Below are 17,125 nucleotides of genomic sequence, written 5' to 3'. Positions count from 1 at the left end.
CCCTCTATTGAGCAAGACATAAATAATTCCGGAAGGAAGTAGATTGTTCTAAAACAGAAATATATGGAAACACAATTCTGGGCTGAGACTTCTTGGAGAAGATAATATTTGAGCTGAGATTTTAAAAGACATGTAGGACCGGGACAGGCAGATGTTGGGAATGGGGGAGGGGCAGAGCTGGAGCGAAAGCTTGAGGTGGGGAGGCATTTGGGGAAATGTGAGTAGATCTCAGTGGCTAGATGAAATCATCATTTTAAACAGTACAGTCCACAGATAAATTATGGGCAAGAAGTTTTAGAAATTGGGAATTAAGAAGGTAAATGGGGTTCACCCTCCACCTGGAAGACACAGAGAGAACTAAGCGAGGACAGCAGGCTGTGGCTCCGATTTCTCCTTGGCTTTCACTTCCAAGCAGTAGATCCCGCCACCGCACAGCTGATTCAGTCCCTTAAAGAGACCAACCCAGGTGGTGGCCACCCGGGTGCCAGCGTCAGGTTGGCAATGCTGCAGCTCCCGTCGCCCACTTGGCACTTGGTTATCATTAACATGAAACGTTTGCAGGAGGCATCAGAAGAGCCAATTTATTTCTGTGGATAGTAGTTTCTCCATGAGAAACCGAGCAGCAGAAAGGGAGCAGCTTCATTTTTAAAGGCCTCAGGCCAGGTGAGGGCAGAGAAGTCAGGTAGCTCAGGGCAACATCTACAAACACACCTCCACAGCCATCTTCTCCTTTGACCCTCATGATTAAGGTCAATTTCAGGACAGCCATTGACATATTGTTATTCTTATTTTAAAATAAAAAACAATCAGTGTGCCGATTCAGGGGGAGACCTTTAATGTCCCCCCTTCTGATCCACAGAGTTGGCTAGTCTATGGCAAATAAGAGGTGGAAAGGGGACTTAAATCCCCTGATTGCTGGTTCAGCGCTCGTTCTGTGGTCTTTCTGAGAAAGGCGCATTGCAACTAGTTTGGAGGAAGACATCTCTACAAATGGAGCACATATTCAATACCTCTGGTGCACACTAAATATAAGCCAGGGAGGCCTTTTGGAAAGCAGTGTTTGTGCCGAGTAGAATGGAGATCTTAAAGCCACCGCACCAAAACTCAGTCCTGAGACAGAAACAAGTTTATATCAGTGTCACTATATACATATTGTGTTTAGTTTAGTACTGCTCAGTAAAATATCTGTTGAATGAATGAGTGAATGCATGGATGGATAGATGGATGGATGAGTCTGCCACATAGAGAGTGTTCTGCTAGCAGCCCCAAGACAGTGTGTCATAGTAATCTTCATTTCACAAGCACAGACGGAGGATCCTGCAGGGCATTGCTTGCTTTTGGAACAGAAAATGCCCAGTTTGGGCCAAGCTGCCAGGAGCCCATGAGGTAATCTTTCATTTTACCCAGCTGGATTTTGGAGCTTACTCTAGAGGCTAATTGGTTCCACATGGCTGGCCAAAGATTAGAATCTGTTTGTTTAGCTTCTCTCATTTCCTCTTGTCAATTCCTGGTCTAAGGAGGACATCCTCCACTGCCCATCATTGTCTTTGGTGAAGTAAGAAGAGAGAGAGGAGACAAGGCCGGGAGATGCCACACACGTTTTACTGGAAACATTCATACCAGCTCCATACCTAGCATCTCAAAGCCAGGACCCACAGTGACAAAAATTTGTCTTGTGGAAATGGCCCGTATTCAAAGTACAATAGCCTTAGGCTTAGTCTTAGTCATTTAAAGAAGGTATGGTTAATGTAACTACTTTTGTCTATCACATTTGAAATAAGTACAATATGATAGGATCAAAAAGCTGGAGTTAATACGAGAGTTGAAAATCAGACTGTCCAGGGGTTCTCAAACTGTACTTCATGAAAAGCCATTTGGAGGGTGTGTCAAGGGCTGTGGAACGGGTGGGTTTCCCACCCTCACTTCCTCAAGGGCAGCTCTGCTTGTGTAATTTTATATACTGGACTTCTGTATAAGACTTTATTTGAATTAAGAGTTCAGCCTCTAAAAAATGTTTAAGAACTGTGGATCTAGTTCAAATGCGCTCATTTTAGGCCCAGAGAGGTTAAGATATCTGTGCATCTCCAACTTTTCTGGGACACGTGTTTTAAGGTATCCACGGTGATCGGACTGCATTTGACACCTTGGATTTCTTCCCTTTCCTGAACTACAGAAGTTAGCGAAATACCCACCCTGCCCCCCACCATGGGTAATGTGAAGATTCTGACACCCTCTCTGAATGGATCAGAAGAGGTAATGTGTATGAAGATGTCTTGATAGGGTAAGGGATCAAGAGCACTTCTTGTTGAGAAATCTGTTAGTGAGCTGAATGTGGCTCTGACCTGGGAAATCTCAGCTGGGAGATTCTTGCAGGTTCATTAGAGAGAAGTGGAACTATGGTGACCTGCAATAAAATATGTTTAAGCTTATACTGGAGCCATTTTTAGTTCCTTGATTTGCCCACTGTTGATCAGGGGGTGGTGGTCCTCCTAAACTGCCTTTGACCAATCTGGGCAGGGAGAGGGAAATTCTGAATTGGTTTCTTAGAAAAATTGAGAACTTGACAACCATGAGATGGAGGCAGAAAGCACATTGGGCTAATCAGTAATTTAGTGTGTCAAAGTTCAAGGTAAATCTTTGGGTGTTTGTGCATTCAATTTCCACATGGTGAGGGAGGCAGATTAGATGCTTTCTGAGGTCCTTTCCAGCAGGGACCTTCTACAGGTAGCAGCAATGTGTGGTAGATAAGAGCATGGATGCTGGAGCCAGTTGGAGCCAAAGCTGTGAGACTTTGGGTAAATTACTTAGGTCTCTGTGCCTCGACCTCCCCATCCATATAATGGGAGTGATGATAATAATAATGTATACCTCACAGCAATAAGGATTAAATGAGTTAATATAAGCAATGTGCTTAGAACAGGACCTGGCACACAGAAGGTGCTAGATGGGTGTTTGCAATATGTATTTTTATGAGCTGCTCAGAGGCACACTGATAGTTTTCAAATCCTTTTCAGTAAGCTAGTCCTGCCATTCTGACATATGTCCTTCTGTAGCTTTCTCTGAACATGAGGGTACCCGATGAGTGTCCTTCACATCCTATTGCTCTGGGTTGTCTGCTGAAGAAAGATCGTTGTGAAAGGGTTAAGGGTTCCCTGGGAGCCAGGGCATGGGTGTCTCTAGGAGCTGATATCCCTCCCCTCAGTGCTGAATATACACACTGCTCTTTCAAGATGAGGGGAAAATCTCTTCCAAGTAATTTCCACTCACTGCTACTTTCTTTTGGGAGTAGCAGCCCAAAGCTATAAAAGCAGGAGTAGCATTTATCAATTGATTGATTAGCCAATCAGTCAACAAGTATTTACATTGTGTTTCTTATGTACTTAGCGTGGTGTTAACTGCCCCCTGGAGAAATAAAAGAAATAGAAGACAAGGCTCTGAACCTCAAGTTAGGGTCCTAAAATGACTAGTTGAGAAATAATTATAAAACAGCTACTAAATTTAGATGCAGAGAGCAAAGTCTTCCGAGAAGAATTTCTTTAGCTGCGAATGATGTTCTGGAGGGTTTGGGCTCCAAGCTAGATCATAAATGATCAATCAGTGTTCAAAATGAAAGGCCTGGGACCAAGTGGGCCACTCCTGGCATAGTGTACAGAACACCAGTCTGACTAGAGGACAGGAGGTGTAGAGAACAGAGGGCATAATGTTGAACAGATACAGAGGGGCCAGATTGTAAGAACCTTGGAAATCAGGCAGAGACACTGGGGCTTTCCAGGCAAGATTGAGCAGTGGTGAAAATACCAAGGTCAGAGTCAAGACGGTCCAGCTCTACCATCAACTGGCTGGGTGATCCCCAGCCCATCATTTTCCTGGCCCCAGGAAATGAGTGAGGTGGTCCATTCTAGCCCTCATATTTCTGATGTGGTAGACAATAAGACGTCACTGAAATTCTCATGAAAGTGCCACAAGAAAAGGGAATTTGGTGGAGATTTTCCTGGTAATGTGCGAAGGATGGATAATGGTATCAGGGAGACCAGCTGGCTTTTGCCAAAGTCCCAGTATGCATATGTGAAGGCCTGGATAAGGCACATGGCTGAGGAAATGAAGTCAGAAGGATAAACTTGAGAAGCAGTAACAGTAGCATCTAGATAGCAACAGATAGAATGTGAGGCAGCCACAAGCCTAGAGCTCAAGACTTGACCATCTGGATGTAGGGATAAGAGGAAGAGTCAAGGATAATTTTAAGGTTTCCAGTAATATATAAAACTCCAGCCTTTACACATTCCATTAAGGCAGCAGAATGTCATGGACAGAAATACGGGCTTGGTGATCCAATTGACTTGGGATTGAGTTTGGCTCTACTTTTCCTTAACTGAATGACTATGGCAACTTTAGAAACTTCTGTGAACTTCAGTTTCCCCATAGGTAAATTGAAGATAATAGTACCTATTTTTTAGTATTATTGTAAAGCTCACAGGAGATAACTAACACATGTAAAGGGATCAGCACTTTGCCTGTGCACATGGTAAGTGCTCCATAGATGTGAGCTTTTATTGCTTATTAACTGAGTGGCTATTAACTGTCACATACTGTGATAGGTGTCAGGATTCAGAGAGGAAAGAGGCACGACCTCTGCCCTGATGACACCCACAGATAGATATCATCTCCTATGCGAGGAGAATTGTCCAACTTCCCCTTTCTCCAGTTTAATTAAAATGGCATCTCTTTTCAGGTGGGACAAGGAAGGGTTGTAGAGTTCTATAGGAAGTAGACCAGACATCCTGCAAACCTATTAACAACCTGGCTAGCCTGTCATCAGCATCACCTTCTCAAAGATATTACTTCTCTCCTCTTATCTCCTCCTCTTCATGACCTAACTAAAGCAACGACCTCAGAAAACACAGACATTTGTCTATATCAAATAGGCCTTGAGTATGCCTCCAAAACAACTCTTTCCCTTTAAATATATGAGGGTAGCTTTAGGGTGCTTCTTATGTTTGCAACTTGTCCACACCAACTGATATGCACCTGAATTTGTTCCATAACAGGAGGAAGAGTTAGAAGTTCTCAGGACACACTGGGGTCACTTTGTTCTTCTCTGCCTTACACAGATCCACAGTGATCCCTTCACACCCCTTGGTGGCCACAGGATTCTAAGCCTGAGAAGGAGCGTAAAGGACACCTGCTTCCCTATGGCAACCATCTGTTCTTGGACTTGGAGCCTCTGAAGGAAGGTAGCTGGGCCATGAGAACCTCCCTAGGTCTCTTGGCCAGTCCACTTCCCCTAGGGAATCAAACGAAGACTTCTTTTCTCCCTCCTTAAGAGAGTGTCCTGCCAGAAGAAACACTTTCTGGATCATTAGAGAAAGTCAGAGAGGTCATCTCTCTTGGCTTCATAAGGGTAGAGAAGCAGAAAAGAAACATGTCTTTTAAACTGTGCAGCAGGTCGCTGCAAATGCAACATAAGCTACAGAGGAAAACTTTTGTAGCTGAAAGGAAGTTCTAAGGGATGAAAATTGTGCACAACTGGCTGAGATCTTACAAAGGTACAAAGAATTTTTGCAGGACTATTTGTGCTGGGCCTGATATCTGGAGTTTTGTAGTCACTTATTCCCTTCTCCTGATGTTGTTCAAATGCAATTAGGCCAATTCTGGGAACTAATGCCTTCTCCTTGACACATTCCTGTTAACCGGCTCCATTTCAAGACATGGCCTCTTTTGGACGGTACGTAGGTAGACCCTTGACATCTGCGAGCACTGGTGATGTCCAGAGACGTTCACAAATCCCTAAACTCGTGAGTGTGGAAACATTTGTACAAGCTCCTGGCTTTCTCCCAAACCACATGTTTCTTGTACAGTGCCTCACATCACAGGCTAAGCAACTTTTCAACTTGAACTGAAGTTCAATCTATCATGTTATGGTGACTTCTCCTTTTCCCACACATAAACCAGTTTTGATTAAAGAAAAAAAGAAACAAATACGCTTCTTCAAAGTTCTTGCAAGGCCAGCAATGAATGAAGAGCTACAGCAACGTAAGCAACTGGGTGGTCAGTGGGTTCCCTACCTAAGGGAGTCCGTTTTGTATACCAGCTCCAGATTCAAAACGGGGCCTCTACCTGCAACAGATGGCTGTGTGTTATGGGCCTTCATGGTTGTTCATGAACAGTCTAAATGGAGAGGTTAGGTCTGGGAGTGCCACAGGCTTCCTTTCTGTCAACACTTCATTCTTGGGCCTCCAGACCACAGGTTCCATGGCACAGGTGAGAGCTCCCTTCCCACTTAACCTCTGGGAAGAGGCAGGCACAGCAGGAGAACAGTGGCAACGAAAGCAACTTTTTTCCTGAAGATTTGTATAATTCAAGCCCATCTTGTATACCCTCTACATGTGGAAAATAATAAAGGATGTTTATAATTATGACCCTAGGTCTTCTGAAGAATCAAGGGAAGATCGACTTCATATATGTATTTATGGTCTATCTTATCCTGCATACCAATCAGACTTGAGGCAACGTCTAATGAAAGATACATACAAAATATGATCTTGAAAATAAGAATAGAAGATCAAAAACTCTGTAGAGGGAGGGGGAAATAAGCTCAACAAAAAACTACACAGATATAATTATTGTGATTAAGTATTGCATTTAGTTCAGAGTTTCCTGGCAACAAAGGCAAAAAGAAAAAAAATCAACAAATTATTCTTCAGGAGAGAGATGTCCTCTCTTGGTAATAAATCTTGAAATAAATTCACAATGTAGGGCTTATGCAAAAGAAACTCAATGACACAGTGGACCATGCCCTAATGATTTTTACAAAATAAGCAGAAAAATTCACATATAACCATTTCCCACATTGTCCCTTAATGACAGCTTAAATCAAATCATTAAAAATGCATAGTTGTAAATTTTAGCTCAGGAAAAAAAGTAAAATACTAATCAGTATCAAGTTAGCGGGGTGGAGATATAGGTGAAACAAAAATGGCAGAATGTTGATAATTGTTGAAACTGGGTTGAGGGTACATGGCGGTTCATTGCACTATTCTATGCATTTGTAAACATTTGAAAATTTCCACAAAACAAAACAAAACCATAGCTGAAAGCATTTGACAGCCAGGGGAGTTAAGCTAATGTGTTATCTAACAAAGACTATATTCTATTTGATAAAGTTTTAAGTTAAGCAGATATAATACTATACTCAATCTTTGAAAATTGATCAGCTGAGCTATGGAGCACTTGGCAATACTCAGAATCAGACCCAAAGCACTGTAGACATTTCTATATAAGTGTGCACATTCCCAGCTAATCATGGCGGCAGGTTATTGACCCACTTAAGACAACAAGCTACCAAGGAGTGGAGGGGAAAGCGAGATTCAGATACCTTCGCTGCAGTTCCTCAGGGCAAAGAAGTCCACTGCAGACAAGCTTCGGTTTCCACTCGAGATGTATTCCAGGGCCACTCGGAACGGGTTCTCTGGGCGCCCAATTCTTCCCTGCAGCACAGTCCAACTGGTTGCATTGGAAAGCAGAGGCGAAAAGCATAGAAAAACAGTGATGAGAAGCAGACCTAACCTGCAGAGAGGTCCTACCCCTGCACTGGCCCACATTCTTCATGCTGCACCAAGAGGTGGAACCCTTTTTCCTCTTTCTGATTGTGCTGAGGCTAACGCTGTGTGCTTATGTAAACACTGCCTTAGGACAAATTCTTAGAACCTGGGTCAAAGCGTATGTACATTTAAAACTCTGAGGATAACTCTGACGGCAACACACACACATTTGTTTCTTTCTTGTCCAGCTAACTCAGAGACCCAATTCTTAAACCCACTGTAGCCACTGGTGTTCCTTTTGTCATACTTTTCAGGCAACTGCAGACCTTTGGACTATTTCAGTAGCTAGTCTTACAGGAAAAGAATATATATGCCTGAGAAAATCTGCCAGCAGAGTGAAGGAATCGTCTTCAAAGCATTTATTAGTGTTATCATAATTATCTTTGGAAAGAATGCTTGGTTTTTGTAATTTTATCAGATCCCAAAGTCTCAGAACCCTCAGGTTTGCTATATAGCTACTTAAGGGAAGCTAGCAAGTGCTATTTATTTACTGAAGGAAAATTAAAGTGCACTGAAGCATGTATTTTGGGGTAAAAGTTACCTAAGATTGACGTGGACTCTGCAAAAAGGTTCAAACAGAAGAAGACGGAAGCAGGTCAAACACTGAGCACTGCATCTATCTATAATCAAGGACACTGACACCGCTGGAGAACGGAGAATAAGCTAAATGAACATTTTTACACCTCACTCAGGCTATTAACCTCTTAGAGTAGCCTCCTGTCACTGATTGGAACATCAAATTTACTTTCCAAAATTGATTCAGGTTTTTTTTATATATATAGTTATTTTGACAATTTTGTGTGGAGAATGGAAATTACCTGGACTATTTTGTATTTTCTTTCCTTTTAAAGAAAAACAATTTTATTGAGGTGTAATTGATGTACAATAAACAAATCATATGTACAAAAGTGTACAATTTGATGAATTTTGACATTTGGATACACCCATGAACTCATCACAATGTTTCATAGTATCTTACCACTAGGTTGGGCTTAGGTACGGCAGTACGAGTACTAAGGAACTTAGGGAAAGACTAGCTTTCTGATTGAAAAAATTTTAAAGCACCCTCCCAAACCCCAAGTATAAAAAATATTCAAAATCCAGAAAAGTTGGTCAAGGAAAGTAAAAGTCACCCAGAAGCTCATCCAGAGACTACCATGGTGAACACCTCTTGTGAACAGCCTTTTAGCTACAGTTTTACACAGATAAGGTCATACACACATAAGCTTGCTGCGACTGCACTTTGCCACTCAATGGTATGTCACAAGACAATGAATATAAATTACATGGTCAGGTCAATTATTGCATTTTTCCTGATTTTTCCTCTCATGCTGAGGCTAACCCTGTGTGCTTATGTAAATACTAACTTAGGACAAATTCTTAGAACCTGGGTCAAAGTGTACGTACATTTAAAACTCTGAGGATATTGTCAGTCCTCCAACAGTGAATCAGAAGGCCCATTTCTCCATTTGCTTATTTGCTTGTTAACACTGGATCCCATCAAATCTTTTTTTTTGGTCGCACTGCACAGCTTGTGGATCTTAGTTCCCCCACCAGGGATTGAACTGGGCCCTCGGCAGTGAAAGCGCAGAGTCCTAGCCGCTGGACAGCAAGGGGATTCCCAAGATCCCATTAAATCTTTTCCATCTGTTAACTTTTGGTAATGAAGGCGTCGCCTAAGGCAATCTATGGTCTTTCAGGTGGGTGTTCCTGGATGGGAGTTTTTTGTCTCCGGTCCCTGCCATGTTGTTGGGCATGCAGTGCGCTTTGCTGAAGGCAGAAGGCATTTCTGTTCCCTTTCTGTGCTCTTCGGTAGTTAATTCAGATCACTGGAGCCAGTGCCTCAGCCATTTAATAAAAGTGTATTAAATGTATAGCTGATTCACTTTGTTATACAGCAGAAACTAACACACTATTGTAAAGCAATTACACTCCAATAAAGATGTTAAAAAAAAAAAAAAGTGTAATAGGTTTCCCCACAATAGATGTTGTAGAAGGGATTATTGCAGTTGTAGTTTGTTCTCTGTTACTGTACCCAACAAGATTTCTATCCAAAATAAAACCAGTGCAATTGAATAAGGAAAAGGAAGCCTTCCGTTTAAATGTGTGACTGTCAAAGAAAAAAAATTTGTAAAGAAAATGTAAATGAGGGGTCCTTAAGGAAAAAGACAAAGAGAGCAGAATTTTTCTTGTTCTTTTGAAAAATAAAGAACTCTTATTTTCGAGGAAATATGGTGATAAAAGGCATGACTATTCATACTCTTCCAAAATCGTAGCTCTCTGCTCTGAGGAATGATGGATTTTAATTCCAGGTACACAGTGGCCCTTGACAACGATTTCCATTTCTGTATTGGCACTAGCCCTCTGGAAAAATGTGTCAAGAGTTTTAGGGATTCGTTTCTGAGTTACTGATGCAATAACTTTTGTCTGAAATTCTCTGGCCTCCCATAGTTTCCTGCTGCAACTTTAATAACTTTCAGAGTAGTTGCCAAACATGATTTTATAACCAGGGAAGTTGGGACTGAAAAAGGGCAAGCTTAGACCTAGGCTCAGATTTGTGTAAGAGACAGCAAAAACCCTGTGAAAAAAACCCAAGCTCTCTTTTTTCTCTGCCTCCATTTTCTTTGTTGACATCCCAGTGGTCATGAAACTTGCTCATTAGGGTCCTGCTTTCCTCTTTGGCTGGTGGCAACTCTACTTCTGCTTGCAAAGGGGAAGGTTATGTTCTAACCTAGAGCCTCCTAGAGACAAACGTGCAGCTGTATCCACGTGCTGGGGATTTGTGGCCATCTCAGCACTGGTGCTTCAGTCAATCAGTATGACAGTGAGGGGAGGCCATCTGGACTTTGGGAAGCCAAAAGCACAGTATGGATGGCCTGTCACCATCCATTATCTCCCAGCTCTCTGGAGCTCTCCACTTCCAGTTCTGGCTCTGCCCACCATTTGCCTGATGACTTTGAACAAGGTAGTTTACTCTGAATGCCTGAAATTTGGGGTGTTTTCTGATCAAATTGTATTCTCAAGCAGAGAAAGTGTCTCCAACTTTGTGTGAGTTTGCTGAGAAAAAAACTGACTACACATTTTTGCTGAGTGGTTACACCATAATGAATAAATCAGAGTCCACTGAAAAAGGCAGGAGGATTGGTCTGTGAATATCAAGGTCCATTTCTGACCTGGAGGCTGGAAGTAATATATTCAAAGGCCACTAAGTTGGGAGCTGAGTCCCAGATTCTGGTCCTGGATTTGCATGGGGTAAGGTAAGTACGGGACCTCCTTGGGTTATAGTTTCTTCATTAGCAAAATGCAGCCGTTGAATTAAAAGTTCTCCAAGGTCTCATACTGATCTAATGCCTATACTTTTCTAGAAAATTGCCTGAGTTCTAGTGACAAAACACTTTACCAAAACCCTGAAAGCTTCAGTGGACCGATAATATTCTATACAAGGTGGAAGAAGAATGATTAGTCAAAGAACCACAGACTTATTTCTCCAAAGAGACTCAGCTCCACCCTCCTCAGAGAAATGGTGAGAGCTGCTCAAGGTCACACATTGGTTACCTACAGACCAAAGCTTAAAATCAAATATATTATTTCTCCACAACTGCAAGAACAGGAGACAATGTGACCCATGGATCAGTCTGTATATTCAGTCACATTTCATGTCACTAGAATCACAGAGATAAAGAAGGATATGTTGACTTAGCATTGCTAGAGGAAATCACCAGTCTGGGTTTTGAGGATAGACAGGTCAGTCAGACAGTGAAATACATTGTCAGAAAATGCACACACAAAACGAAACAAAAAATCATAAGATCTGACATGAAAACAAAAAGAATCTCTGAGGTCCCCACTGCTCCATACCAGGTTAGTCTCTACATGTTTAAAGGAAACTGTCTGGCATTTCTGATGTGAGGCAAGCTGCTGATGAGATCGAAGCGTTGGCAGCGTGTCTCAAAAGGATGAAGGCACCAAGTTATTGTAAGTCCAGGATGAAGGGTCACTTTTTGACAGCACTTGAGGGCCATGGATGTCAGCTGACAAAACAGAGGAATGTGTATTACTTCCCTGCTGTGTGATATTCCAATAGGCATGATGTTGATGTAGGGCTGGCTTACAAAAGTGAGCCCTCAAACATACATGCCAATCAATGAAATGCCTTTCTGAGATGGTTTTAGCTGCTAAAGTATCAGGACGCCTACATTCAGTTCTCAGCTCCACCGTCTACTAAGTGAACTTAGGCAAATGATGTAATTTCTCTGATCTCCTGTTTCCTTATTTTTAAGGTGGAAGTCGTAATACCTAGCTTGCTGGATTTCTGTGTGGATTTGTGAGAAGGATATACACAAAGGAATACCCTTATTGGGGCCTCAATAAGCAGGAGCTCTTCTTACAGAAGACCAGAGCTTTTTTCTTGGAATGACACTGGTCCATGAAATTATCTGCATCTCAATTCATTTACAAGATTCAAGTGGAGAGGAACGTAAGTAAAAGAAGGTAAGAAAGGCATTAGCAATTTATGAATAGCAGCCACCTTTTGTTTAAATCAGGAAAAATTTTTAGTTAAAAGAAATTATGTTGAAACACTCCTACAACAAAATATATTAGCATTGGACTATGATAGCAGATCAACGTTCTGCCCAGAACTCTCTAAAGGCCCCCATCTCACTTTGGAGTAAAATCCTCTTATTTATCTTTGCACCTTTCTATAGCATGTGAAAAGATGCCTTGTGTCTAGATCTTGGTTAGAATTTGTTGAATTGAATTCCACTTCTCAGGTATTTATTGGTGCATCACTGCACACTAGATAACGTATTAAATGCTCTGGGGATCCTTAGAGTTTAGGATTTAGTTGTGTACTCAAGGAGCTCACAGACAAGTGAGAAAGAGTAAAAGTATGTACCGAATTTTAGAGTGAATGGCAGTATAGAGGAGCTGAGTGAGTGGCATAAGCACTACATACTATTGAATCATAGAGGGCAAAATGATGTCTCACATCCACTGATCAGGAGAGGTGTAACTTGAGGATGGGTTATGAAGAAGGGGCAGGAATTGGGAAAAGGGCAATGCAGAAAGAGAGGCTGGCATAAGCACATGAGCAGAGCCCATACAGACTGTGTATTCAGAAAACAGAGTGGTCCTGTCTGGTGGGAGTCAATGTTTTTCACTTTCATAGGAAGGAGGTCCTCTGTGTCTTGCCACGCTCCCCGACTCCCCCCCACCCCAAACCTCCACCTGCTTGAAGCCAGGGTGATGGATCATTCATCATTGTGTCTCCAGTGCCTGATACATTGTAGACACTCGACAAATATTTGTTGAACAAGAGAACAAACGCATGAACAGATTTCTGTTAAATCAGACAAGATTCTGACATTCTGGGCCAAAATTTTATTGCAGTGGAGTTGAGTTAATCTGAAAGTTCAAGTCAATTCATTATTGTTAGCTGTCATCCATTCAAGTGATAATGATGCCTTCCCTGTTAGGAGGAACCTAGGGACCGGGGAATTTGCAGGGGTTGAAGGAAGTTTTGGGATTGATTCATTGTATAGCTCTTGACTCCCCATTTGCCCACAGGCCCCATCTTTAAAGGCGCAGGGCCATGGGAAGCCATCAAACTAGCTCTTGTCCAAGGACCTAGAACCCAAACAAGGAATCAGAGAGTTATAGTAATTGAGACATGGAGGGGACCTGAGTGCTCAACTAGGAGAGGTCCCACCTCGTGCGTGATCATTCTCTACAACACAGGTCAGCCTTGAACCCAGCAATATGAATTTTTTTTAAAATAGATCTTTATTGGAGTATAACTGCTTCACAATACTGTGTTAGTTTCTGTTGCACAACAAAGCGAATCAGTCATATGCATACACATGTCCTCATGTCCCCTCCCCCTTGAGGCTCCCTCCCATCCTCCCTAACCCCCCCCTCTAGGTCATCGCAAAGCACCTAGCCAATCTCCCTGTGCTACGCTGCTGCTTCCCACCAGCCAACTATTTTACATTCGGTAGTGTATATATGTCGATGCTACTCTCACTTCACCTCAGCTTCGCCCTCCCACCCCATGTCATCAAGTCCATTCTCTATGTCTACGCCTTTATTCCTGCCCTGCAACTAGGTTCATCAGTACCATTTTTTTTTTAAGATTCCATATATATGCGTTAACATACGGTATTTGTTTTCCTCTTTCTGACTTACTTCCCTCTGTATGACAGACTCTAGGTCCATCCACCTCACTACAAATAACTCAATTTCATTTCTTTTTATGGCTGAGTAATATTCCATTGTATCTATGTGCCACATCTTCTTTATCCATTCATCTGTCGATGGACATTTAGGCTGGTTCCGTGTCCTGGCTATTGTAGATAGTGCTGCAATGAACGTCGTGGTACATGTCTCTTGTTGAATTATGGTTTTCTCAGGGTATATGCCCAGTAGTGGGATTGCTGGGTCATATGGTAATTCTATTTTTAGTTTTTTAACGAACCTCCATACTGTTTTCCATAGTGGTTGTATCAATTTACATTCCCACCAACAGTGTAGGGGGGGTTCCCTTTCACCACACCCTTTCCAGCATTTATTGTTTCTACCTTTTTTGATAATGGCCATTCTGACTGGCGTGAGGTGATACCTCACTGTAGTTTTGATTTGCATTTCTCCAATAATTAGTGATGTTGAGCATCTTTTCATGTGCCTCTTGGCCATCTGTATGTCCTCCTTGGTGAAATGTCTATTTAGGTCTTCCACCCATTTTTTAACTGGATTGTTTGTTTTTTTGATATTGAGCTCCATGAGCTGTTTGTATATTTTGGAGATTAATCCTTTGTCTGTTGTTTCATTTGCAAATATTTTCTCCCATTCTGAGGGTTGTCTTTTTGTCTTCTTTATGGTTTCCTTTGCTGTGCAAAGGCTTTTAAGTTTAATTAAGTCCCATTTGTTTATTTTTGTTTTTATTTCCCTTACTCTAGGAGGTGGGTCAAAAAAGATCTTGCTGTGGTTTATGTGAAAGAGTGTTCTTCCTATATTTTCCTCTAAAAGTTTTATAGTGTCTGGTCTTACATTTAATCTTTAATCCATTTGGAGTTTATTTTTGTGTATGGTGTTAGGTAGTGTTCTAAATTCATTCTTTTACATGTAGCAGTCCAGTTTTCCCAGCACCACTTATTGAAGAGGCTGTCTTTCCTCCATTGTATGTTCTTGCCTCCTTTGTTATAAATTAGGTGCCCATATGTGCATGGGTTTATCTCTGGGTATTCTATCCTGTACCATTGATCTATATTTCTGTTTTTGTGCCAGTACTATACTGTCTTGATTACTGTAGTTTTGTGGAATAATTTGAAGTCGGGGAGCCTGATTCCTCCAACTCCGTTTTACTTTATCAAGATTGTTTTGGCTATTCAGGGTCTTTTGTGTTTCCATAGGAATTGTAAGATTTTGTGTTCTAATTCTCTGAAGAATGCCATTGGTAGTTTGATAGGGATTGCCCTGAATCTGTAGATTGCTTTGGGTAGTATAGTCATTTTCACAATTTTGATTCTTCCACTCCAAGGACATGGTATATTTCTCCATCTGTTTATGTCATCTTTGATTTCTTTCATCAGTGTTTTATAGTTTTCTGAGTACAAGTCTTTCACCTCCTTAGGAAGGTTTATTCCTAGATATTTTATTCTTTTTGTTGCAATGGTAAATGGGATTGTTTCCTTAATTTCTCTTTCTGATCTTTTGTTGTTAGTTTATAGGAATGCAAGAGATTTCTGTGTATTAATTTTGTATCCTGCAACTTTACCAGATTCATTGATGAGCTCTAGTAGTTTTCTGGTGGCATCTTTAGGATTTTCTATGTATAGTATCATGTCATCAGCAAACAGTGACAGTTTTACGTCTTCTTTTCCAATTTCTAGTCCTTTTATTTCTTTTTCTTCTCTGATTGCTGTGGTTAGGACTTCCAAAACTATGGTGCATAATAGTGGAGAGAGTGGACATCCTTGTCTTGTTCTTGACCTTAGTGGAAATGCTTTCAGTTTTTCACCATTGAGAATGATGCTTGCTGTGGGTCTGTCATATATGGCCTTTATTACGTTGAGGTAGGTTCCCTCTATGCCCACTTTCTGGAGAGTTTTTATCATAAATGGGTGTTGAATTTTGTCAAAAGCTTTTTCTGCATCTATTGAGATGATCATATGGTTTTACTCCTTAATTTGTTAATGTGGCGTATCACATTGACTGATTTGCGTATATTGAAGAATCCTTGCATCCCTGGGACAAAGCCCACTTGATCATGGTGTACGATCCTTTTAATGTGCTCTTGGATTCTGTTTGCTAGTATTTTGTTGAGGATTTTTGTATCTATCTTCGTCAGTGATATTGGTCTATAATTTTCTTTTTTTGTGATATCTTTTTCTGGTTTTGGTATCAGGGTGATGGTGGCTTTGTAGAATGAACTTGGGAGTGTTTCTCCCTCTGCAATTTTTTGGAAGCAGTTGAGAAGGATTGGTGTTAGCTCTTCTCTAAATGTTTGATAGAATTCGTCTGTGAAGCCATCTGTTCCTGGACTTTTGTTTGTTGGAAGATTTTTAATTACGGTTTCAGTTTCATTACTTGTGATAGGTTTGTTCATATTTTCTAATTCTTCCTGGTTCAGTCTTGGAAAATTGTACCTTTCCAAGAATTTGTCCATTTCTTTATGGTTGTCCATTTTATTGGCATAAGCTGTTTGTAGTAGTCTCTTATAATCCTTTGTATTTCTGCAGTGTCAGTTGTGATTTCTCCTTTTTCATTTCTAATTTTATTGATTTACGTCCTCTCCCTTTTCTTCTTGATGAGTCTGACTAAGGGTTTATCAATTTTGTTTATCTTCTTAAAGAACCATCTTTTAGTTTTATTGATCTTTGCTACTGTTTTCTTTGTTTCTATTTCATTTATTTCTGCTCTGATCTTTATGATTTCTTTCTTTCTACTGACTTTGTGTTTTCTTTGTTCTTCTTTCTCTAGCTGTTTTAAGTGTAGGGTTAGATTATTTATTTGAGATTTTTCTTGTTTCCTGAGGTGAGATTGAATCGCTATAAACTTCCCTCTTAGAACAGCTTTTGCTGCATCCCATAGGTTTTGGGTCGTCGTGTTTTCATTGTCATTTGTTTCTATGTATTTTTTAATTTCTTCTTTGATATCTTCAGTGATCTCTTGGGTATTCAGTAGCACACTGTTTAGCCTCCATGTATTTGTGTTTTTTACAGTTTTTTTCCTGTAATTGATTTCCAATCTCATAGCTTTGTGGTCAGAAAATATGCTTGATACGATTTCAATTTACTTAAATTTTCTGAGGCTTGATTTGTGACCCAAGATGAGATCTATCCTGGAGAATGTTCCATGTGCACTTGAGAAGAAAGTGTATTCTGCCACTTTTGGGTGGAATGTTCTATAAATATCAATTAGATCTATCTGGTCTTTTGTGTCATTTAAAGCTTGTGTTTCCTCATTTATTTTCTGTTTGGATGATCTGTCCATTGGTGTAAGTGGGATGTTAAAAGTCCCCTACTTTT

The 17,125-nt window shown here is 40.9% G+C and overlaps 1 protein-coding gene across 1 annotated transcript in view; it reads right to left on the bottom strand.

Moving 5' to 3' along the window:
- Nucleotides 1-17,125, bottom strand: part of ALK (ALK receptor tyrosine kinase) — a 738,293-nt gene that overhangs the window by 173,879 nt on the left and 547,289 nt on the right. Inside the window, exon 6 of the mRNA XM_036872826.1 lies at nucleotides 7,373-7,500. Coding sequence (XP_036728721.1) covers nucleotides 7,373-7,500 — 128 coding nt within the window. The remainder of the gene's footprint in view (nucleotides 1-7,372; nucleotides 7,501-17,125) is intronic.

The sequence above is a fragment of the Balaenoptera musculus genome, chromosome 13 (genome assembly GCF_009873245.2).
Source record: "Balaenoptera musculus isolate JJ_BM4_2016_0621 chromosome 13, mBalMus1.pri.v3, whole genome shotgun sequence".
In the NCBI taxonomy this organism is placed as follows: domain Eukaryota; kingdom Metazoa; phylum Chordata; class Mammalia; order Artiodactyla; family Balaenopteridae; genus Balaenoptera; species Balaenoptera musculus.
This window is presented reverse-complemented; position numbering and strand designations above follow the sequence as displayed.